Here is a 24,420-nt window from a genome sequence, read left to right on the forward strand (position 1 = left end):
AAGAGTTTTAATTTTTATAGCAAATCTCAGGATACCTTATGCCCTGGAAGTCCCATTCTCCCTGAAACACCCTAGAGAAAACAAAATGAAATGAAACAAAAAAAAACCAGAACAGTAAAATAATAAATAGTAGAATCCTCAGACCTGATATAGGGCCTCATTCAAAGCCCACTGAAGTCAATGGGAGTATTTTCGTTAACTTCAATGGGTTTTGGATGAAGTTTCTGGTGCCAGATTTTCAGCCAGGTCTTGCCATGGTGCCTGCAATTCATTGTGGATACAAATATCAGTAGTATGTCTAAACACCTGATTTGCAAATGCAAACACTATGTGTATAACTGGAATTAAATGTGAATTTAAAAAATATATGTGCAATTATTTGAAGATGCAAAATTATGTTCACACAAATTGAAGCTATTCTTGAAAATCCCCTATTCTTTAATTAGCAAACATAAAAAAAATTAAAAACAAATCTGTCAGACACATGAATTTACAGATTTTACATACTCATGGAATTTTCAAACTATAGGAGTCAGTGGCACATATTCTTGGCAGATGGATGACTAACTCCCTTAGGCTCCTTGGAAACTCCCAGCCTTAAATAATAAAAATATACTGATTTTATACTCACTGAAGATCCCGGAGGGCCTTGTGGTCCAACTATACCTTGGAGTCCTCGAGGACCTGGTTCACCCTTTATATTAAACAAGAAACGAGAATACATTTCCTGATGTTAAGAAAATGCAAGAATATAAATGATTCACTATGCATGGAAATATCTGGGCACTGGAGAGTGAGTTACAGACATAGAAGCAAAGTTATCTCTTAATTTTATTTTTTTCATGTTTCAGTTCAATATTATTTAATCTAGGCTTTTGTTTTTAATGCCTTTATATTAATGATAAAAATAACCTTTTAAAAGGTAAAATGTATAAAATACATTACTTTTTAAAAAAAATATACATAGCACAGTGTAAATTATTTTAATTACTTGGCGTCCAGATATTCCTGGTAATCCAAGGTCACCCCTTCCGTCATATCCTGGGTCATATCCACTTGCAGGGCACCCCTTGACAGTAAGTAAATGAAAAAAGCCTCATCAACTGTTATATTATGAAAGTCATTTTTATAAATTGAGGCAATAAAGCTCACAGTAAGATATACAGTAGAGAAATCCAACATCAGAAATCTCCTAATGCTGACTATTGTCCATTATGGACAATTCTACCCCAAAAAAATCATTATTCAGTACATACTACACGATATGTACATATGATCTGTAATTCTTGGTCCTTATGAACTCCTTCTTTTTAGACCTACACATACTTCCTTCACACACATACCTGGTCTTATCTAACATTTTCTTGTAAGGATATGTTTATTTCATTTTATTACAAGAGTTTTATTATTGGCATTTTGCATAATCTCCAACAGAATACAGAGAGCCTCTTTCTGACCCGATCTGAGTTACACCTGACTTCATTAGAGTTACTGTGGACTTACACTGAGGGAACTAAGATCAGAATCTGGCCCAAAAGGAATTGCATCATGTAACTGACGGTGACAAGTTCTACATAAGACCAGTTCCTAGAGTAAAACATTCAAGCGGGGGCCAAAATCTTGTTTTATTTCTTTGTATCACTTACATCAGAAGTCATCTTTGCTTTATTGTTTGTTTATTTGTGTCTTTGTTCCTACCAGGGTAAGAGCGCTGCTAACAGGATTAAAGTAATTCAGACCACATTATCATGGTCATCTCCAAAGTCTTTGTACAACACTGCTGTATTTTAAAAAAACTATAAGAACTTCTTAAAGGAAAAGGGTCTGATTCACTGCTGTGTTACTCTGGTTTTCATCCGGTCGAACTGCATTGAAATCAGAGTTACACTCATGTGAAATCAGAATAATGTAGTGAAGAATCAGACCAAAAATATTCAGATTCATGTTGTGTTCAACTGCTTCACTAGTAAAAAGAAAAGGAGTACTTGTGGCACCTTAGAGACTAACGAATTTATTAGAGCATAAGCTTTCGTGAGCTACAGCTCACTTCATCGGATTTCCACCAAATGCATCCGATGAAGTGAGCTGTAGCTCACGAAAGCTTATGCTCTAATAAATTTGTTAGTCTCTAAGGTGCCACAAGTACTCCTTTTCTTTTTGCGAATACAGACTAACACGGCTGCTACTCTGAAACCTGCTTCACTAGTGTACATGAAGGGTGGGGGGCTTAAGGAGCTCCCTTTGATAATCTGCGGAGCAGTCAGGCGTATTTGCCTGAGCTCTGTGGAGTGTGCAGATTGCTATCTCCAGGCAAGTGGGGCTGCAAGACGCCTTCAAGGAGGTGAGGCAGGAAAAAAGGTCATGGCCTTGGTCCCTGTGCACAGAAGAGAGTACTGCATTTTCATAAAGCTGTGTAGCAGTACAGGCATTCTGCAGTCTACGTGCTTAGGCATTCTGGGAAGAATTCTGCCTCAAGGAAGAATTCTTCCTGTAGCAACCCCTGGGGTGGGCAACACACAGCTGTGTTTAAATGAAACAGAGCTCATACTAACTAGACTCAGCACTTGACTTTTCACAGTAACTCATCTTCATGCCTCCTTTCTTCCTGCCTCTGTGGTTAGAATGGTCTTCCTCTTCAAACACACTCTTCTGAAGCTTTCCAAAAATGATCTTCATAATCATTTCTGAACTCCTTTGATCTGAACTCTCTTCCAGTGTCTGCATGGCACTTATAAGCTCTTTGGGAGAGAGACCTGGTCCTTGGTGTGTTTGTAAAAAATACTCTTACAACACTCAGTAATAGTAATCACAGAAAATAAGAAATATTGAATTGTAACCAAGGATGAATGTGGCAATCATATACTAGGTTCTGATGTTAGCTGCTTTGCTCTTCTGGGAAATAAACTCTCTAGCTGCAGTGGATGAAAATAGCTATTATAGATCTTTTACCAACAGCTATGCAAATTCAAAATTTTGCTTTTCAATGAATATTCAATACAACATACTGTGAATAACTTACCTTATCTCCTTTGAAGCCACCAATACCCTAGGGACAGTAAAAATAATAAAAACCATATTGTTAAAAAAGGCAACTGGTAACACAGGTGATAAGGACAGTCAAGGTGTTTAGTAGAGGCAAACTTAAGAAAATGACTTATTTTCATGAATGCATGGGTGAGTAACCTTGGCTGATTCTGATGCACAAGGATGAATTTCATGTCTTGTGCACCAGACTGCAATCTCAGAAGAATGGATTTGTTGTTGGAAAGTGGCCCAGCCTACCAGCTGGGATTTCAAAATTATTGTAAATTTGCTTTGTGCGGTCTGACTTTTTTGGGGGTGTAGGAGGACTTTTTAAAATAGAAAAAATATACATCTTTAGAGGGGAGCAGATTTTGTGCCAATGACAGTGCTCCATTTTTATTCCTTGTTTATAGTTTACCTTTGATATAATTTCTGTAGAGCAATTCAAGCACTAGCAGTTAAAGCACGAATCCTGGGTTCTGCTTCTGTCATTGACTTACCTTGGGTAAGTCACTTAGGCTTACATTTTTAAAGAATATTTTCTAATGTTGGGTGCCTCTTGTTTTTGGATGCCCAGCTTAAGACACCCAAGACCTGATATGCAGAAAGTACTGAGCATCCACAACTTCAACCAAAGCCAGCAAGAACTGCAGGTGTCCATCACCTGTGAAACTCAGAGCCAATGTGTTTCAAATTGGGCCTCCAAAATCAGGTCACTTTTGAAAATGTTCTCGTAACCTTTTCACTCAGTTTTCCAGCCAGTGGGGATACTAATATTATCCCACCTCACAGGTGCATTGTGGGGCTTAATTAATTAATATATAAACAACTGTTAAGGGTTTTAAGCTTTAAGGAATTAAGGGCTTTATATGGTAGAAATGCACATTATGCTTAATGTTACCACTTACTGGTTTGCCCAGAGCACCTACTGGCCCTGGAGGCCCCGGAAATCCTTGTTCACCCTGAGAATAATAAACATTGTAACTGTTACAAAAGCCACTGATCCATTTTGTTTATTTATCCATGATTAACTAGTCCTTTCCTGTGCTCTTAAGAGTATTACAGAATATTCAGTTTCCTTTACTGTAAGCATAGACGCAGTTCGACTGCTATATCTGGATTGGCAAAGTGAGCCCAGGCACATGCAGGCACGCGTACATGCTGAAGCCAGTCCCCTTGGTTCACTGGCTGTCTCCCCCCCACCTAAAGTGGTACCTGGGCTGCCAGTGGTGGTGGGGAGGTGGAGACGGTGTAAAGGGGGAGTCCCAGCTGCTGCTGGCAGCCACTCCGGCACCGGCTGCTGCAGTGAAGTCGCTGCTCTGGTGCTGCTGCGGATGCCTCCTTATTGGGGCTGGAGCTGCTGCTGCCCAGGGAATGCCACATGCTGGGTTCCTGCTTCCCCCTGCTCATTCCCACATCCCCTTCTCTTCCCCTGTCCCATTCCACCTTCCTTCTCCACTGTCTCTTCTCCTCACCCCACCCCCTCGGTCGTCCGTGCCCCCGCACAGGCACTCATGGTTGTAGCGGAAAGGGGCGGGCACTAGGACCCAGGAGGCGGCATCCATCTGCTGAAGGAGGACCCAGAGCATAGGAGAAAAGCTGCTTCTCACCAGCCGAAAAGAGCTGGGGGGCAGAATGGGAAGCACAGCATGGGAATGACTAAGCCCCTTTCTCCCCCCACCCCAAGCCGATTAGAGCAAGCCCTGCAGGGTAGCTCAAAGCTTGCAGAAATGGGGAGGAGGGGAGTGGTGCATGACCCCCCCCCCACCCTGATGCCTCACCTTTGTTTGGGGGGCAATGCCTTCCTGCACCACCCAAACTATGCCTATGACTGTAAGACTAGCTGAAAACTATTTCGGGGGTCAAATAAAATGAAAACTTGAAATAAAGTGATTAACTACAGGCTTTAACTTTTCCTCAGGCTGCAATTCAGGACTCATACCCATACCAAGAATAGAGGCCCAAAGCACAATACAGAACATAGAATTTCAAACTGCTGAGTGAAATTGCTTATGATTATTCCACTTCCCATCATCCTGCATCTTCAGGATAGGTAAAAACAACATAGAAAGCAAAGAAAAGATTGTCACACAAGTACTTGCAACACTTTTGCTTTCCATGACTATTCTTGTGAACATAATTTCTCTCTGATCAGCCAGTGAAGTTGCAAGCTGCAACTGCCGTGCATTTGAGAAAATGCTTGAGAATACTTTTGGGCTGTATTCACTGATTTTTAAGCTTAGCTCCTGGCAATCCCCATTATCATCATGTTCTACTTGATCCCTACCTTTGGGCCATCGCATCCTGGAATTCCTGGACCTCCAGAAGGACCAATGTTTCCTGGTTCACCCTAAACAAGTTCAAAATTGACACAGTCTTGTTATTGAACATTTATATTACCCTGTAACTTTACTGAAATAGTTTATGTGGATACAGTATCTGGATGGATGGATTACAATTTGTTCTTAAACCATTATGATGAATAAGAATTGCTGATACCAAGATTGTTATCTCTAGGTTAATTGATAGAGACAATGCTGACATTGACATTAGGTTGGGGAATACTGAGATGCTGTACAAGTAGAGGACTTGGGGTATGCCTTCACTACCTGCCAGATCGGTGGGTAATGATTGAGCTATCAGGGATCGATTTATCGCATCTTGTCTAGATGCGATAAATCGATCCCCGAATCGATGTCTGTACTCCACCTCAGCAGGAGGAGTAAGCGGAGTTGACGGGGGAGCCGCCGCAGTTGATTCGCCGCTGTGAGGACGGCCAGGTAAGTCGAACTAAGATACTTCAACTTCAGCTACGCGAATAGTGTAGCTGAAGTTGTGTTTCTTAGTTTGAAACACCCCCCACCCCCCTCCAGTGGCCTTGGTTTATCTAGTTTTATTTTACTTACTGGAAGACCTGGGAGACCTGAAAAACCAGGCAATCCTAGCATTCCCTAATGATACAAAAAGAAACAGAGAAAGAATAATACAAATTAATAGGAAAAATGCATGCAATACATTTTTTACTCCATTTGTAAGAACAATAAGCATTAACAGAAGGTAGTCTATCAGGGGATTTTCATTTGACTACTACACTTTACCTAACTATTCCATTGGTACTCCTCAAATGACTGTAAACTGTTACACGGAGATTAACGGATTTTAAGGCCAGAAGGGACCATTATGATCTAGTCTGACTCGTACATAATACAGGCCAATACTTCATAAACACATGCATGAAATCTCATATATGCAGCACAGCAAATTGAAACACAGTAGCTACAGTTCTAAAAAAGGAAAAAATGGGAGTTCAGTGCCACATCTTTCAAAATATAGTAACATAATGTGGTGTTTTTATTTGATTTTATAGAAAAGGCAGTCATTAAATCACTTTAATAATAAACAGGATACATAATACATTAAAAGTTTCCTTAAATATATTTACCCTTTCACCTTTGGGTCCGACTAAACCTATCAGCCCTGGAAAACCCTAAAACACCAAACAGAAAAAAAACCCATGTATGAAATCTTTGTGCAATATTTATAATGCCAAGATCAGAACACACAACTCATTTATTTTGTTTTTATTGTTCACATCCGTGCATTAAAGAAATTAACATGAACAAAAATTCACAACAGTTGGTACAAATCCCAGCCTCTACCATACCCTCTGATTATTCCGAAGGTACTTATCCCATTAGAGGCACAAAAAACCCCAACAAAAAACAACAGTGCTATTTGGAGAGGTGGTCACTGAGAGAGTTAAGTCTCAAGTCATTAAAGGCTTTATAGACAATATCCAGCATCTTCCATTGCACCCAAACAGGAACTGAAAGACTGCAGTGGCTAGAATACTGGAGTGTGTGTGTTTATACATTACTTTGAGGCCTGAATGTAAAAGTAAATAGAATGCATGACAACAGTCCACCCAGGAAATAGCAAAGGATTGTATAACAGCAGAGAGGTCCATGTTGGCTCCTTATTCACAAGCGTTCCTACTGGAGTTAATATTTGTACTTTTGAGTCACTTCCCCTTTGACAAAAGTACATTTGTTCCACTTAACATTTTTTTTAACCAGTTGAACAAAATACCTTTGCAACATTCTTGTAAACACAGCATGGATTTATACCAAATATTGAAACAGTATCCAAACAAAAATTACAAGCAGGATTTATTTACACACAAAGTAATTTGTTGTTTGAGGAAGTGATTTCCTCATAACAGAACTCTTTGTCTGAGACAAAATAAAATGAATTTGTAATAAACTAATTAAATAATTGCTAATGTTTATTCTTTCTGCTCTTCCAGGACACAGTGCAAATCCCTATGCAGCTTGACACTCCTATGAATCAATGAAAAGAGATCATTGAAGAGGCTTCCTTCTTCTCCTTTTCCTACTTTTCTTTTGTTTTATTATTTGTCGTAGCACCAGTTTGGTTTTATTAATTTCTAATGATAGTAGACATAGTTCTTGGATAGCAAATTGTTAAGAAATCACTCCACATCACAATCTGTGGCTCAATGTTATTGTGTTTGTCCTGTATGAATAGTCTTTACACACACACTACTCTATTGCATTGAAAATAACATTAAAATATTACATATAAAAACATTCTGATTAAATGACAGGCTGCAATAATGCCAACTGTAAATAGAGAGGGCAAAATTTAGAGGTGATATGTAAGAGGATGACATTAGATGCAATAGATGTTATTGTGGTATTCGGGGAATGTGTCCGTACAACTTATGAATTCTGGTTAATATTGTGAAGTCATTGTTATGAAAATTATTGTATCATGGAATGCATGCCTCTATGACTATGTGTATCCACCATGGGCTGACAGGACCTGCAGCAAATACACACCAAACTAAGCACAATGGAGAGTACTTAACTTTAATGACTGCACTCTGACCTATAAGCAACCTCCTCCAGCTTGTCTGTTCCAGGTATTGGTGGTGGGACATATAGAGACTCACAGGGCCACAAAAGAAACTTTGAGCAGGAGGAAAAAAGGGGACAGACCAGCCGAGGTGAGAGAAGCCTAGCTGGCGAGAGAAGGCTCCATGTTTCAGAACACAAGCCGTGTACTGCAGCAGAAAGATACTGGATGCCCCAGATCACTATGACCAGAACCCAAAGAGTGTGCTGGAGTGGTGAGGAAACTGAGGCAGGGAAGCTCATGTAGGGTTTATTGTTTTGATATAGACCTGTGTAGTTCTGATGCAGTTAAATGCCATGGTGTTAGAATCCTGTGCAAAGCTTGTGCACGTTGTATGTGTAACACCTACCATGTATCCCTTGAAGTGGTAAACTGTGTGTTCAGAACACCCCAGGGCTGAAGCTCTGGGAAAGGGTGTATTTAAACAATGAGGGAGTCTGAGTGGTTAGCTCTGATTCCAGGGGCTTAGCAGTGGGCTGCATGTTTGCATCTCTCAGGATGGGATGCTACACAAAGGATCTGTACCCCAAGAGTGTGTCCAGAGGCCTCAAGACTGGAACAGTATATGGGCTCTGTTCAGAATCTGGAGGCTTAAACACACACAGGATCCTGTGGCTGGACCCCTCTCAGCAGTCTGGTGAGTGAGTGTCCAGCAGCGGGAGCTTGACTGGACCTGTGACAGCCATCATGCTGTTGTAAACTCCCTTACACTCAGGACTTCTTTATATCTCTTTAAACCTCTTAATGTTGTGTAAATTGAACTTACACAATGAGGAGCTGGAAGAAGGTGTAAGTCCCAGCAGGAGCTGATCTACTTCAACAGAGACATTATGGCACATTCCTATTAGTTGTTTTGCTACATCCCTCCTTACTTAGTTACACTGAAGGAGCCTGATTAAAAAAATAATAATAATTTAAAAAAAACCCTCATGAAAAGTTTTGACAAAAAACAAAAATACCCTTTGATTGACATTTTCCACAGATATTTAAGTTTTCTGCCAAAAACTCAAAACCCAAAAGTTTCTATAGATTCTATAGAAAGCAATCACTTTTTGCAAAAGAATTGTTCAGTATAGAAAATCAAAAACCAGTTAAAAAACAGTTTTGATGGAAAATTTCAGCTGAGCCGTATCCCTCTATTACACCCAGGATATGTCTACACTGAAAACAAAACAAACAAAACCCTGCAGCAGCAAGTCTCAAAATCTGGGCCAACTGACTTGGAGTCTCGGGGCTTGCACCATGGGTCTAAAAATAGCAGTATAGGCATTCCCACTTGGACTGGCTCCAAGCTGAATGGGAAAGTTTACACTGCTATCTTTAGATCCACAAGTGAATCCCATGAGCAGGAGTCAGTTGACTGGGCTTGGAGACTTGCTGCTGTGGGTTTTTTTGCAATGTAGATGTGCCCTCAGTACGCAAAATTCCGAGGTGATGTATGCAGTGGGGACATGTAAATGATACAGTGGTGCAGTCAGTGGGTGAGAGTCAAAGGGCTTGTTTATATTTAAAATGCTGCAGCGCTGCAGCTGACACAGGCGCTGGCTTCCTCCGGACTCTGGGGGTGTTCAACCTCCCGGCTCCTCCCCAGGCCCCACCCCCACCTGACCCCTTCCCCCAAGCCCCCACACTGGCCAATCTCTTCCTGCCCCGACTCCACCCCCATCTCTTCCCACCCACTTCTAACCCCTCCCCCGAGCATGCCCTGTCACTGCTTCCCCCATGCCGCCCCTTTGCCTCCTGCACACCACGGAACAGCTGATTGCGGCAGTCAGGAGGCACTGGGAAGGAGGGGGGAGCTGGTTGCCAGTGGGTGCTAAGCATCCACTAATTTTTTTCTGTGGGTGCTCCAGGGCTGGAGCACCCATGGAGTCGGCGCCTATGAGCTGAGCTGCTGTAGCACTTCAGTGTAGACACTATTAGTGCTGATGAGAGAGGTTCTCCCATCAGAGTAGGTAATCCACCTTCCTGAGAGGTGGTAGCTAGGTTGATGGAAGAATTCTTCCATTGACCTAATGCTATCTACACGGGGACTTAGGTTGGCTTAACTACATCGCTTGGCATGTGGATACCCTGGAGCAATGTAGCCGGGTCGATCTAATTTTCTAGTGTAGACCAGGCCCAGTCTATGAAGCAATATAATGAGTAATGTCAGAGTAACAAGCAAAGGGGGAAAGCAGAATAAGACATAGTTCTGTAGCTTATGTTTCATTTACTCTTATTTGGACTCCCCTCTGAATATGGTCTATAGGCTCTAGTGCTAGTCATCAGGCAGCAGAAGTGTTATGCCTGTGCTCTTATCAAGTACTTGCAGTAACTAGCCAAGCAGCAACTCTGTAGATCCTGACTAAGTACAATTTACAACATTTTTGAGCAAAATTGTAAACTCAGAAACCACACACACACACTCACACACACACACACACACAAACAGAAGTCAGCAACCTACCGTGGGTCCCTGAGGCCCTGGAGGTCCCTCAGGGCCGTGGAAACCTGTCTGGCCAGGTACACCTTGAGCACCAGGAAATCCTTTTTCACCCTGCAAACAGCGTAACAAACAAGTCGGTTAGATCCATCCCTGTGTTTTCCTTCTGATAATTTATTTCAGAAATACTAATTATTTGGGGTATCTCTTAGCTTTTATTTGCACCTCTGTGTTTAATTTATCGTAAAGCACACAGATTAGCTGGCAGAAGATGTGGTCTAAACAATGCAGCTGACACACATTTCTTGCAAACAACTCTATATAATTTGCTTAGTCTCCACCAGCCCCAGAATTCTGATCCAACGAAAAATTCCGAAGTCCCAGCTGGCAAACTGATAGCTGCTGCTGTGTAATTGGGTCGGCAAACCATTCCACTCCACTCCATCCCCATATACGAACCATGTAAAGAAACAAAGTAATAGTGAAATATAATGTAGCTGTTTAGGTAGCATAAAATAGCTGTTTGCTTTAAAAAATGATGTTTTTATTGTTCCAAGTCACATAGATGAAGCTACACAGCCGGTTTAAATCAAATTTTAACTGAAAACTTTCAGATTAGCCTAAGGCCAAGTTCAGACAACTAACTCATGGCCAGGAAACACAGGAGGCTAAAACCACATGAGCAGAATAATAGGGTTAAGTTACACTCTCTTTCTCTGTTGAATATGCTGGGGTTGTGAGGTGGACCATAAAGAAAGCCAATGGCTGAACACAGTGCTCCAAGGACCACCAGTGCTATTCCAGCAGCAGTTTAGAGCCTTTAAGCTAGTTCTACACCAATTTGAGAGGTGGCCATTTCCATCCACTTTTAGAATCCTTTACTCTGGCAGAGCAGCATTACATGGCCTCAGGGCAAGGGAGAACTAGGCCACATAGTTTAAAACTATTTGATATTGTCATCTATAGATAACATAGGCCATTTACTGTCATACAACACAAGACTGCCAGACCATAGGTAAAAGAAAGTCAGGAAACTTAGACATACATGTAAAAATACTCCTAGTCAGTTCCTTTTCAATACCACTTTTCATGAGTGCAGGTTGTTCGCAGTGGCAGATATTTTCAGAACCAGATACGCAGTTAAAAGTAGTTATGTGATTTTTAAATGGGGTTTGGAAGATTTATTTTGGCTGGGTAAAGCTATTTAATACATTCTTGATTTGAAACATTTGGTCTCTTTGGATATGTTTACACAGCGACCAGCAGCGAGTCTCTGAGCCCAGCCCGACAGACTCAGGCTCATGGGGCTCATGCTACAGCACTGGAAGTAGCTGTGTAGACATTGTGGCTTGGGCTGGAGCTTGGGAGCCTAGGGAGAGGAGTGGGCTTCAGAGCCCAAGCAGCAACATCTACACAGCTATTTTTAGTGTAGTAACACAAGCCCTGTAAGTCCAAGTCTGTTGCCCCGGGCTTGGAGGCTCATAAGATGGGCTGTGTACCCATGGTCCCAGTTTAGGAAAATATCCCTATTCATGACAGCACTTCAGCACAGTCTTAACTTTAAACATATGGCAACTCAATGGGACTTAAGCACATACTTTAGTGCTGTTCTAAATAGGGATAGAATTAAGACATGCTTATGTGCCTTCCTGAATCAGTGCCTATGTGAATAACATAAAGTAGCCTAGCATGACATTTTGCCCTCCAAATGATGCATAGAGTCTCAAAAAAAGTTCCAGCCACACCAATCTTTCTCGGTACTGTTAGTGGAAGGAATTCTTATTTTAAAATCAATGTACATACAAATGTTTGCTAAGACACAGAAAGTATGAAGATGTCACATTAATACTATTTTTATCATAATTACTTATATTGGCATCTTACAAAAAAGTTGCTTGTAGGGGGGAGGAATTTGAATACATATGCAAACCATTCATAAAATTAGTACAGAAATTGTCATTGAAGATAAGTATTTTATGACAGTTTACAACAGAGCTGCATTTGAGTTAAAATAACAAAATATGGATTTAAGCTCTTTGGGACAGAAAAAGTTTGCAAGAAATAATACCAAATACTAAATAATAATAACAAAAGTAACCAGAAACATATAAGCTAGGACAGAAGGAGAGAGTGGCTTATTAATTTTCTTGGAGCAAATTTTCTCATTACTTTATAAAGATGCCTTTGAAATGGAGTTTTGTTTTAAGGTGGATGAGTATTCCAGAGTTTTAAAATGTAATAAAAATGAGGTTTCATTCCCAATGGAATTTGTGACCAATTAATAATTTTGTTTTAAAGCATCGCCTACCTCCATCATTGACAAGTCCTGGTCATCGTATTATTAAATTCACATGTAGGAAGAGTACAAAAGGAAGGAAATGTAGTAAAGTTTTGGCTATAGACAAGTGGAAATCTCAGTCTAACCACCCCTTTAAAAACAAATACAGATTTTTAAGTGGCCTCTGAAATGCTACAAAATTTAAATAAATAAATAAACAAACAAGGCCAATTATTGGCTGGAGTAATTCCTGAGTCTTTGGGCTAACCCCAAGAGATATGGACTGTGTTATAAGGTATCTGTGGATTTTGTATCACAGACTAAAATAACTTTCAAAAATGAGTAGTTTGGTTACATTTAAGAGACAAGCTGGGTGAGTTCATATCTGTTATTGGACCAACTTCTGCTAATGAAAGAGACAAGCTTTCGAGCTTACACAGAGCTCTTCTTCAGATCTATGAAAACTCAAAAGCTTGTTTCTTTCACCAACTGAATTTGGTCCAATATAAGATATTGCATCACTTACCATGTCTCTCTAATATCCGGGTTCAACATGGCTACAACACTGCAAACAGCAACAGTTACATAAGAACGGCCATATTGGGTCAGACCAAAGGTCCATCTAGCCTAGTTTCCTATCTTTTGACAGTGGCCAATGCCAGGTGCCCCAGAAGGAATGAACAGAGCAGGTAATCATCAAGTGATTTAACACATTTCAAGAAAGATAGGAGAAAAGAGATAATAATGCAATACCAAGATCTGCCACTGGATGGGGTACAATACTAACGCGTATGGAGAAATTTAAGGACTTGATCTTTCTTCATTAAGCTTGAATATCTTGCCACAGAAACAAGTTATAGGAGTGATCCCCTCTGTTATGGCAGGGACCCACAGCTGAATCCAGACACAGCTTATTGCCCTCTGCTGATTCACCTAATGAACCTGCCCCTCTGACTAGCTGAAGGCTCGAGCAGACATATTCTTAAATCCCGAAGCAGGGTTGGGACTCTAGCTACTCAATAGAGTTCCACGCTTGCATATGTGTTCTCGGCCGAGGGTGACCCTCTTTCCGAAAGTGAAAATGGGGCAACAGGCGGGGCTGGCCCAAGCCCCCCACCAGGCTTGCCCGAGCTTCCCCCCGCACAAGGCTAGTTCGAGTTGCTCAGCGTCACCACTCACCCAAGCCAATCCACCTGAGGCTGACAGCCCGGGCCCAGCTGCCTGGTGCCGCCGCTTGCCTCCCCAAACATTCCTCTGCACCCCTCTACTGGGGGCACACCTCACGTTGGCACAACTGGGCATTTGTCCTGTTTGCTCCTGCCAATGATGATCAGTTGGCAAAAGCAAATGAGACAAATACCCAGTTTTACCAAAAAAGTCAGGATGTCTGGCACAGGACTTAAAAAGGAGACTGCCCCAGCCAAAATGGGACGCATAGTCACCATACCCCTGCCCCAGCTGATACTCTGGCTCTGACCCTTAGCTCCTCATTCCTGGATCTCGGCTTTGGCTTGCTCCCTGGACTTGATAACTCAGTTCCTGATTTGGGCTCAGACCACAACACCTAGTCATCTCTGCACCAACCACCAGGCCAGCCTCTTGTTCTGACCATAGCCAAGGACAGCCTGCTTCTTAACATATTGAGTAGTAGCCTTATCTGTTGAGAACCTTGCTCCTTTTTATGTAATGTTATTGGCTTTATTCTAATTCTTATATTTTGTAGCTGACAAATCAGCTATGGTCTTGGAAGGTTCTTTTAACATTCTTACAATTTTTAAAGCATGTTGAATTATCACTTAATCACTTAATGATTAGCTACTTAATGTACAGCCAAATCAACAGACAATTACAGTAACTCCTCACTTAATGTTGTAGTTATGTTCCTAAAAAATGCGACTTTATGCGAAATGATGTTAAGCGAATCCAATTTCCCACAGGTGCTGACTTTCCAAAGTGCTGGGAGGTGCGTGCATGAGTGAGAGAGAGAGAGAGAGAGAGAGAGAGGTGCATTGCCCCTTTAAGAATGCTGACCCCACTTCAAGTACATTGCCCTTTTAAGCAGATCAGCCAGTTCAGACAGGAAGCAACAGCTTCCAGCAAGCTCCCTCGTTCTATCCCGGAGCCCTGTCCCCCTCCTCCCCTTTGTGGAGAGGGGGTACGGAGCGGGAGGAGGGGGACATCCTGATATCAGGACCCCCTTCCCCAGCAAGCAGGGAACTCTCAAGAGCAGCTCCAAGGCAGAGGGCAGGGCAGGAGCAGCACTGGCAGTGAAGGGAGGGACACCTGAACTGCTGCTGGGCAGCTGCCGAGCCACATACTTTACAGGGAATTTAGGGGAGATGATGGGGGGGCTATTGGCCCCCCCTGGTTCTAATCCCCGCAAGGAGGGGCTGCTCTTCCAGAGAATCCTGCAAGCAGTGGACAAAGCAGGCAGCTGCCAAACAACTTATAAGAGAGCATTGTGCAACTTTAAATGAGCTTGTTCCCTAATAGATCAATGTAGGCAATGTAACAACAAAACAACGTTAACCGGGACAACATTAAGTGAGGAGTTACTGTAATTCAGAGAAGTTAGCAGTTGTTCAATTTATTCTTTTTTTTTCTTTTAATGGGTAGTTAGTGTTATTAGTCTCCCTTTTCTCAAAATGGCCCATATTTATCTTGATTAAATCAAAGTTAGGTCAGACCAATTATAAACATGAAAAATGTTCATTTCAGGATTTTAGTGAAAGACAACAGTACCTATTATTTTTGGTTTTTTTTTTGAGGGGGTGGAACCTGGGGCAGCACAGCCTGAAAAATATATATTATTAATCAACAACTTTTCACTAGCTATTTTCAGGAGATTTTTCATTCAAATCAACCTTTCTAAAGCTACAGCCTGCAGTGGTCATTGTGCTATCAAATTACATACATTAAGGCCATTATGGGAGCCTGATTTGACTGATTGTTTTACAGCCCTGTTTCTGCAGTTATGCACCTGAGTACTTCATGGACTAATGGGACTACCCAGGTCTGTAAAGCTATTCATGCTCTGAAATGTTTGCCAGGCTGGGGCCTATGTCATTTCAATACGCCGATTACCACAGTGTGTAAAAGCAGCCTGAACTCTACTCAGGATTTGCTTACAATGCTGCACTAATTTGTGATTAGGTTCAGCAGAGACTCAGACTAGTTTGAGCCACAGTCTCCTAAGCACAGCCACACCTGGTCAGATCAGTGGTCCATCTAGCCCAGTATCTTGTCTTCTGACAGTGGTCATTGCCAGATGCTTCAGAGGGAATGAACAGAACAGAGCAATTACTGAGTGATCCATCCCATCGTCCAGTCCGAGCTTCTAGAACTCAGAGATTTAAGGACATCCAGAGCACGGGATTGCATCCCTGACCATCCTGGCTAATAGCTATTGATGAACCTAACCTCCATGAACTTATTTAATACTTTTTTGAACACAGTTATACTTTTGACCTTCACAACATCCCCAGAAATGAATTCCACAGGTTGATTGTGTGTTGTTGAAGAAATACTTTCTTTTGTTTGTTTTAAATCTATTGCCTGTTAATTTCAGTGGTGACCTCTGGATCTTGTGTTATGTGAAGAGGTAGATAACACTTCCCTTTTCATTTTCTCCTCCCCATTCATGATTTTATAGACCTCTATTTTATCCCCCCACAGTCATCCCTTTTCTAAGATGAACCATCCCAGTCTTTTTAATCTCTCCTTATACAGAAACTATTCCATACTCCTGTTCATTTTTGTTGCTCTTCTCTGTAGCTTTTCCAGTTGTAATATACCTATTTTGACCATGATGTCCTTTGGCAACCAGAACTGCACACAGTATTCTAGGTGTGGGAGTACCAAGGATTTATATAGTGGCCATTATGATATTTTCTGTCTTATTATCTCTCCATTTCCTAGCGGTTCCTAACATTCTGTCATTTTTGACTGCGGTGGTACACTGAGCTGAGGTTTTCAGAGAACTACCACAATAACTCCAAGATCTCTTTTTTGAGTGGCAACAGCTAATTTAGATCCCATCATTTTGTATGTATAGTTGGGATTATGTTTTCCAGTGTGAACTACTTTGCATTTATCAACACTGAATTTCATTGGCCATTTTGTTGCCCAGTCACCAAGTTTTGTGAGATTGCTTTGTAACTTTTTGCAGTCAGCTTTGGACATAACTATCTTGAGTAATTTTGTATCACATACAAACTTTGCCACCTCACTGCTTACCCCTTTTTCCATCACTGGTACAGCATTGTTCCCAGTACAGATCCTTGGGGGATCTCTCTCCACTGTGAAAACTGACCATTTATTCCTACCCTTTCCCCCATATCTTTTAATCAGTTACGGATCCATAAGACTTTCCCTCTTATTCCATGACTGCCTACTTCACTTAGGAAGTGGGACTAAGTATACATTCTGACAGTCTAAATACTCTATATCCACATATTAGCTGATCCCTTCAAAGAATTCTAATAGATTGGTGAGGCATGATTTCCCTTTGCAAGAGCCATGTTCAGTCTTCCCCAACATATCATGTTCGTGTATGTGTCTGATAATTCCATTCTTTATTATAGTTTCAACCAATTTGCCTTGTACTGAAGTTAGTCTTACCAGCCTGTAATTACAGGGATCACCTCTGGAGCCTTTTTAAAAAATCAGCATTACATTAGCTATTCACCAGTCATCTGATACAGAGGCTGATTTAAGCAATACTGTAGGTTACATATACCACTTTAGTCGTTCTGCAGTTTCATATTTGAGTTCTTTCAGAACTCTTGGGTGAATACCATCTGGTCCTAGAGATTTATTACTGTTTAATTTATCAGTTTGTTGCAAAACCTACTCTACTAACACCTCAGTCTGGGACAGTTCCTCAGATTTTTCACCTAAAAATAATGGCTTAGACATAATCTCCCTCACATCCTCTGCAATGAAGACCAATGTAAAGAATTCATTTAGCTTCTTCTCAATGGCCTTATCTTCCTTGAGTGTTCCTTTAGCACCTTGATCATCTAGTGACACCACTGACTGTTTTGCAGGTTTCCTGCTTCTGATGTACTCAAAAACACCAAACAAACAACCTCTTATTGTTTGTTTTTGTGTCTTTTGCTAATTGCTTTCCAATTTTTTTTGTTAGCCTAATTAATTATACTTTTCCATTTGACTTGCAAGAGTTTGTTCCTTTCCATTTTCCTAAGTGGGATTTGACTTCAAATTTTTAAAAGATGTCTTTTTGCTTCTAATTGCCTCTCTTCCTCTATTTAGCCCTGGTGGGGGGTTTTGGTCCACTTATTGTTTCGTCTTGTTTTTACTGGGGGTAGCCATATAGTTTGAGCCTCTGTTACGGTGTTTTTAAATAGTTTCCATGCAGCTTGAAGGATTTCATTCGTGATTGTTCTTTTTTAATTTCCATTTAAGTAGCCTCCTAATTTTTATGTAGATCCCCTTTTAGAGTGAATTGTTACTGTGGTGGGTTTCTTTAGTATTTCTCCCCTCCCCCCCAAGATGTTAAATTTAATTACAATATGATCACTCTTACTGAGCGGTTCAGCTATATTCACCTCTTGGAACAGATCCTGTGCTCCACTTAGGACTAAATCAGGAACTGCCTCTCTCCTTGTGGGTTTCAGGACTAGCTGCTTCACGAAGCAGTCATTAATGGTGTCTAGAAATTTTAACTTTTCATCCTGTCCTGAGGTGACATGTACCCAGTCAATATGGGGATAGTGGAAATCCCCCATCATTACTGGATTTTCTGTTTTTTATAGTAGCCTCTCTAATCCCTTGAGCATTTCACAGATCACTATCACCATTCTGGTCAGGTGGTCGGTAGTACATTCCTACTGCTATACACTTAGTATTCTAGCATGGAACCTATGATTTTTCGAGTAAATAAACTCTTTGTTTATTTTTATCTAAAGTAGGTCTCTGTTGTGCAAACTGTGAGGAGTTAAACTCCAGGGCACGCTGTAAGGCCCATCTTTCTTCCTTGGGCTGCAAAGAGCTGGACAAGCTGGGGAGTGGAGGCAGGGGGGCTCAGGAGGTGAGTTTGTTGGTGGCGTGTGATCTGATTTGCACCATATACCAGCCCTGAGATGTTTAATGAGGGCCTGAGAAGCAAATTAGATTACCTGGCATCACCCCTGAGAGGGAGAACCAGGGTTAAATAAGAGTGAAGCCCAGTGGGGGAAAGGCTGCAACAGCACTATAAAGACAGGAGGCTGAAAGCAGAAGAGGGAATTGTAGGGGAAGGAGGCTGCCGTCACTTCCTGGGATAAGGGAGGTTATCAGAGACAAGAAGGAAGTCCAGGGAGAGAGTAAACCCTGTGATGCTGCCCTGGAGTAAAGTGTGTAGCAAGAAGCTAGGAGAGGGTAAAGTAGCCACAGGGAGTAAAGTAGGCTCCATAGTAAACCCATAAACAGTCAAGGGACAAGAGAGGTGCTGGGTAAGAAGGAGCTCAGGGAAACAGCAATACGGATGGGAACTGAGCAGACCTGGACTGCTCATTATAGGAACCTGGTGCAGTGGGTGGGCCCAGATTCACTTGCCAGTCACTGGTATAGAAGCATGGGGCTAAAGACCCCCCAGAAAAGGCATTTAGACAGCGGCCCTGTTCGACTTCCTAAACCCAGAAGGGCTGGACTAACTGGGGACCTGGCTAGAGGGCCAAGTTACAAGACAAGAGACTATTGCAGAGCGAGCAATAGAGAGAACAGAAGGGTGCACCTGATGCCACGAGAGTTACTTTCCCATATCTAGTCATGGGAAGTTGCACTAACAGTGAGTGGGAACCCTGCTGCATGACATTATTAAATCTTTGTTATATTTATGTTCTTATTAGGTTAGTGGTATTTGTGGGTGCTTGAAGAGTTCTATGTAGCTCAAAAGTTTGAACCTTCCACCAACAGAAGTTGGTCTAATAATAGACATTATCTCACCCACCTTGTTCTCTCATATCCTGAGACCAAAACAGCTCCAATACCACCACAAACAACTTTGGAAGATATTGAATTTTGCCACTTGAAATGGAAACTTCACAAAATGAAGAAACCCAGACCTGAAGAAGAGCTCTGTGTATGTAGCTTAGGGAAGTCACTTATCTGGTTTCATACTGGAGAGTACACTTTTTGGCTGATTTGTCCCATCTGGTACGGGAATAAAACTGGATACAGTTTTGTCCGGTACCTGATGGGGATGCCATTTTGAAGAGCATGCTGTTCTGCCCCTGCTGGTGGACAGTGCATGTGAGGTCACGCTGGTGGGGACGGGGTCACGCAGGCAGGGGTAGGCTCATGCCTTTCCCAGAACTGCTGGAAAGTCCAGTATTCCAGGAATGCACAAGTAGCCACCTTGGTGTAGCTTGAAAGCTCATGCTTTCCACCATTAAAAGATATTACCTCACCCACCTCGTCTCTCTCATATTGTGATAATCAGGGTCCAGACCACCCAAGGGAGAAGAGGGGGTCTGAACTCCAAAGAATAAACAACTGAATCAACAGTTTGTATACAGTGTTATTCTGTCTAAATGTGTCAAGTAAGGCCTTTCATGAAAGCTGGTAATGTTCTGAACTTGATGGCCATTAAGAGATATGTATACAGGTTATGGTTATGAACATATGCATATATAGGGGCGTGTGCGTGTAGAACATTGTAATTGTAACTAGGATGTAACTGCAGCATCGCCTTGCAGCAGTGTGGGGAAGCTATCAGGGAGGGAGGCCACCCAGGCTAGTTCTTTACATGAAACTAACTCCAAGCACCTACCATTGTACAACCTAGAGAAAGACAACAGTGGACCATTAAAGTTAATGAAAAGACACAAATTGAAAAGAAAATCCCAGTCTTGGTAAACTAAAGGAAGGAGGGAGGTCCCCCTATCACACACACATTGTGTAACCATGAATTACCAGTCTGAGAGAAAAGAGGAATGGGCGGGGGAGAGAAACCCTGAAAACCCTGTTAAAAGGAAAGACAGTTTGAAGAGAAGACTATCCAGAAACTGGGGGCCAACATCTAAGCAGGGTGCTGTCCGTGGAACATTGAATCCCCACTAGGACAGAGAGCATGCTGGGAAACTGTTCCGAGGCAATAGCTAACTTGTGTTAGAAAAGTTAGCGTAATAAAGAAGTGTAAAGCCTGAGATGGCATCTTTATGTTTATTTTCTGTATAACTGGTCTATGTTTGCTCTCCCTTACTATTTTACCTTTGAATCTCTGATTTTTCTATCAAATCTTTTTGTTTATTTTTACCCCAAGCAGGTCTCTGTTGTGCAAACTGTGTGGAGATGTGTGCCCAAGTGAACTGATAACTGGGGGCAGGTTTCACTTCTTCAGAGGTGACAAACCTGAGGGGAAAAGTCCACGTGTCTGGTAGTCAAGAACCCAGGGAGATGGATTTGGGCAGAGTCTAGATTGGAAAAGTTGTTGCGGTCACCCTGCAAGGATAACTAGACTACTGGAAGCCAGGGTTGAGACCTTCATGCTTGCAGGCTGGCCACTAGTCAGGGCTCTGAGCCACAGCAGCATAGCATTAAGGAACCCAAAATTACAAAGCAGGTGGTGACAGAACCTCTTACTGGTCTGGGTGATCCCCAAAATGTCACACGCATACTGGGATCAACACAGCGACAAAACTAAGAGTATGTCTACTCTGGAAACTTCAAAGCATTGCCGCAGGAATGCTCCCACGGCAGCGCTTTGAAGTGCGAGTGTGATCGCGTGCGAGTGCTGGGAGAAAGCTCTCCCAGCGCTCCTGGTAATCCACCTCCAGAAGGGGATTAGCTCCCAGTGCTCGAAGCCTGTCTACGCTAGTGCTTTAAAGCGCTCAGACTTGCTGGGCTCAGGGGGGGTGATTTTTCACACCCCAAGCCAGCAAGTTAGAGCGCTATAAAATGTAAGTGTAGACAAGCTCTAAGTCACTTGCTGGAGTCTGTTTAAGATGAACAGTTTGTGAAGAGCACCCAGAGCTTGGGAGGAGTGCTCTTCTGTTTTTAGTACTGTAGAAATCTGAATAACTTAGGCCTTGTCTACACTGCCACTTACAGCACTGAAACTTTCTTCGCTCAAGAGTGTGAAAAAACCCGCCCCCTCAGCGATGCAAGTTTCAGCATTGTAAAATGGCAGTGTAGACAGTGCACCAGCGCTGTCTGGGAGATATTCCCCTTGTGGAGGTGGTTTTATTACAATGCTGGGAGAGCTCTCTCCCAGCACTGGAGCCGCAACTACACAGCCGCTTCAACATCAGCTGTGTAGACATACTCTAACTAAATGGAAAAGATTTTAAAACTTTTACATTTTTCCTGTGTACAGAGTTATTCTGAGAGGTGAATGTGAGGTAGTGAATCCATTTAGGGTTGTCTTTACCAGAAATAGCTAACCGTTTGTACCACCACCTAGTAATTTCATTCTGTTTATCATTCATATGTTATTAATTTGCACCAATGATTTATCTTTTGGGGAGTGGGGAAGGAACAGGGTAACATATTTAATCTCTTACCTTATTACCTTTCATTCCATCACAGTAGCAGTGGCTTTTATGTTTGCAGACACAACTCTGAAAAGAAAAGATAGGAACTTTACAATAAAGGGAATTAATTATCTCAATGGCTGTCTGATGAAGGACAATTGCCTTGAAAATATTAGATCTATGTGGTATTTAAATGAAGTAAAACAATTTCTAGGTAACATATCAATATCTATACATTGCACTATGTACAACAGTCATCCTTAGCACTTGAACATTAGGTAGTTATTCCTCACAACAGATCCATGAGCAGGTAAAGGATGCTATCCCCATTTTTACAGTTGGGAAAATTGGGGCTAAGGGCATGTCACTCTCCTATGGCACAAAGGCACTAAGTATCAGGGCTGGGACTGAAATTCAAGAGATTCTGGCTCACAGTCTTGGGCTGTGACCATTCCTGGTAGATCCTTTAGAAATTGAACATAGAACCAGAGCACAAGCACCGACTGTCCAAAGCGTCAGGGGGTGCTTGACCACCGGCTTTGTCCCAGGCCCCGCCCCCACTCCACCCCTTCCCCCAACGCCTCCCCCACCTCTTCCCGCCTTTGCTCTAGACCTACCCCGCCTCTTCCTGCCCCCATCTGTCTCTTCCCACCCAGTTTGGGCCCTTTCCCCAGAGTGTGCTGCATCCTCGCTCCTCCCACTTCCCCCCAGCCTTCTGCATGCCGCGAAACAGCTGTTCGCGGTGGGTGGGAGGTGTGAGGAGGGGGGAAGGGGAGGCACTGATCCATGGGGCCTGCCGGCAGGTGGGAGGCACTGGGTGGGTGGGGAAGAGCTGATAGAGGCGCTGCCAGTGGGTGCTAAGCACCCACTATTTTTTCCCTGTGGGTGATCTAGCCCCAGAGCACCTAGGGAGTCGGCACCTATGAACCAGAGAAAGGGTAAGCCCCAGTCTACACTACAGAATTAGATCAACATAAGGCAGCTTACACTGACCTAACTCTGCACTAAAATGCAGCTCCCAGCAATGTAACTCGTACACTACACCGACTTAACTCCACCTCCACAAGAGGTGTAGCTCTTAAGTCAATGTAATTAGGTCGATGCAGTGTCAGTGTAGATATTGCATTGCTTACATTGACTATTGCAGTTTTTCAGAAGCTGTCCCACAATGCCCCACTCTGGCAGTTAAATCAGTTCAAGCGCTCCTGGTGAGGACGCGAACCGCCGGAACAAGGAGCATAGTGTGGACATGCAAAAGCAGTTTAATTACTGTGGTGGCTGTACGTCTATGTAACTTAGGTTGACTTAATTTTGTAGTGTAGATTTGCCCTGCGGGAGTGTGTGTGATGAGGGAAGGTGGAATATAGTTCTAGGTTACAATGGTATTTTTTTTCCTTTTGTCACACTCTAGTTACAAATGCTTTTTCTGACTTCCTCATGTTGCACCTACCTACCCATTCTCTGCCTCAGGCCTCTGTACAGCATCATAACTAAGGGCCTGATCCAGTATCTGCAGAAGCCAATTGAAAGATTTCTATTGATTTCAATGAGCGTTGAATGAGATCCAAAGTGCCCAATCACTTCTGTTGGAAAGATGGACACTGTCCAATACAGATATCATGAAGACACAGTATAAATTGTGCTGCTTATAAAATACACAAAATACACCTATAATTTCAGCCTCTGGTCTTCTTTAATCAACCAGGCTCTGAAGACAGTACACTCTACAAAAAATAGTTTTCACCCATGAATTACTGATAGAAATTAAAACCAATTATTTTTTTTTAAAAAAGGACTGTGTTTTAAACTGGCCTAGAATAACTTGAAAACTTTAAATTCTTGTAGAGATTAGCAGGTGTGTAATAACTTATTATTGCAACCATGGAAGCACATTTAGTTTTGGTTATGGATTGCTATGTCTGTTCATTTTAAACTCAGATTTATAGCTATTTTTAATCTAGACAAAATTGTTTTTCTACTGGAAGTCACTATGAAGATCATCTCAATTCTGACTGAGACACAATAAATAATATCTGCTAGATAACTGCAGGAATTTTTTTATACAAGTATAATCAAAAGCAAAGGGAAGACGAGCTTACATTTTTTGTCTTATAAATTTGTGCTTGGACAGCAAGTATTTGGAAAGCTATAGAGATATGATTGTTATGAGATAGTTACAATGGAGCAAAAGGGAACAAACAGAGAAGCAGCATATCAGAACATTTTAATGGAGAGCTTTACACTGAGACAGAGGGTAATTAATATTAACAAGCACAGCA

The 24,420-nt window shown here is 42.0% G+C and overlaps 1 protein-coding gene across 3 annotated transcripts in view; it reads right to left on the reverse strand.

The window, feature by feature from the left end:
- Positions 1 to 24,420, reverse strand: part of COL4A3 (collagen type IV alpha 3 chain) — a 107,164-nt gene that overhangs the window by 65,245 nt on the left and 17,499 nt on the right. For all 3 annotated transcript variants that reach the window (XM_043492132.1, XM_043492131.1, XM_038417132.2), the window contains exons 2-11: positions 22,172 to 22,228; positions 10,412 to 10,501; positions 6,467 to 6,511; positions 5,931 to 5,975; positions 5,312 to 5,374; positions 3,933 to 3,986; positions 3,020 to 3,046; positions 992 to 1,069; positions 632 to 694; positions 36 to 71 (exon numbers count right to left, since the gene is read on the reverse strand). In XM_043492132.1, coding sequence (XP_043348067.1) covers positions 36 to 71; positions 632 to 694; positions 992 to 1,069; positions 3,020 to 3,046; positions 3,933 to 3,986; positions 5,312 to 5,374; positions 5,931 to 5,975; positions 6,467 to 6,511; positions 10,412 to 10,501; positions 22,172 to 22,228 — 558 coding nt within the window. The remainder of the gene's footprint in view (positions 1 to 35; positions 72 to 631; positions 695 to 991; positions 1,070 to 3,019; positions 3,047 to 3,932; positions 3,987 to 5,311; positions 5,375 to 5,930; positions 5,976 to 6,466; positions 6,512 to 10,411; positions 10,502 to 22,171; positions 22,229 to 24,420) is intronic.

Source organism: Dermochelys coriacea, chromosome 9 (genome assembly GCF_009764565.3).
Source record: "Dermochelys coriacea isolate rDerCor1 chromosome 9, rDerCor1.pri.v4, whole genome shotgun sequence".
NCBI classification, from domain to species: Eukaryota; Metazoa; Chordata; order Testudines; family Dermochelyidae; genus Dermochelys; species Dermochelys coriacea.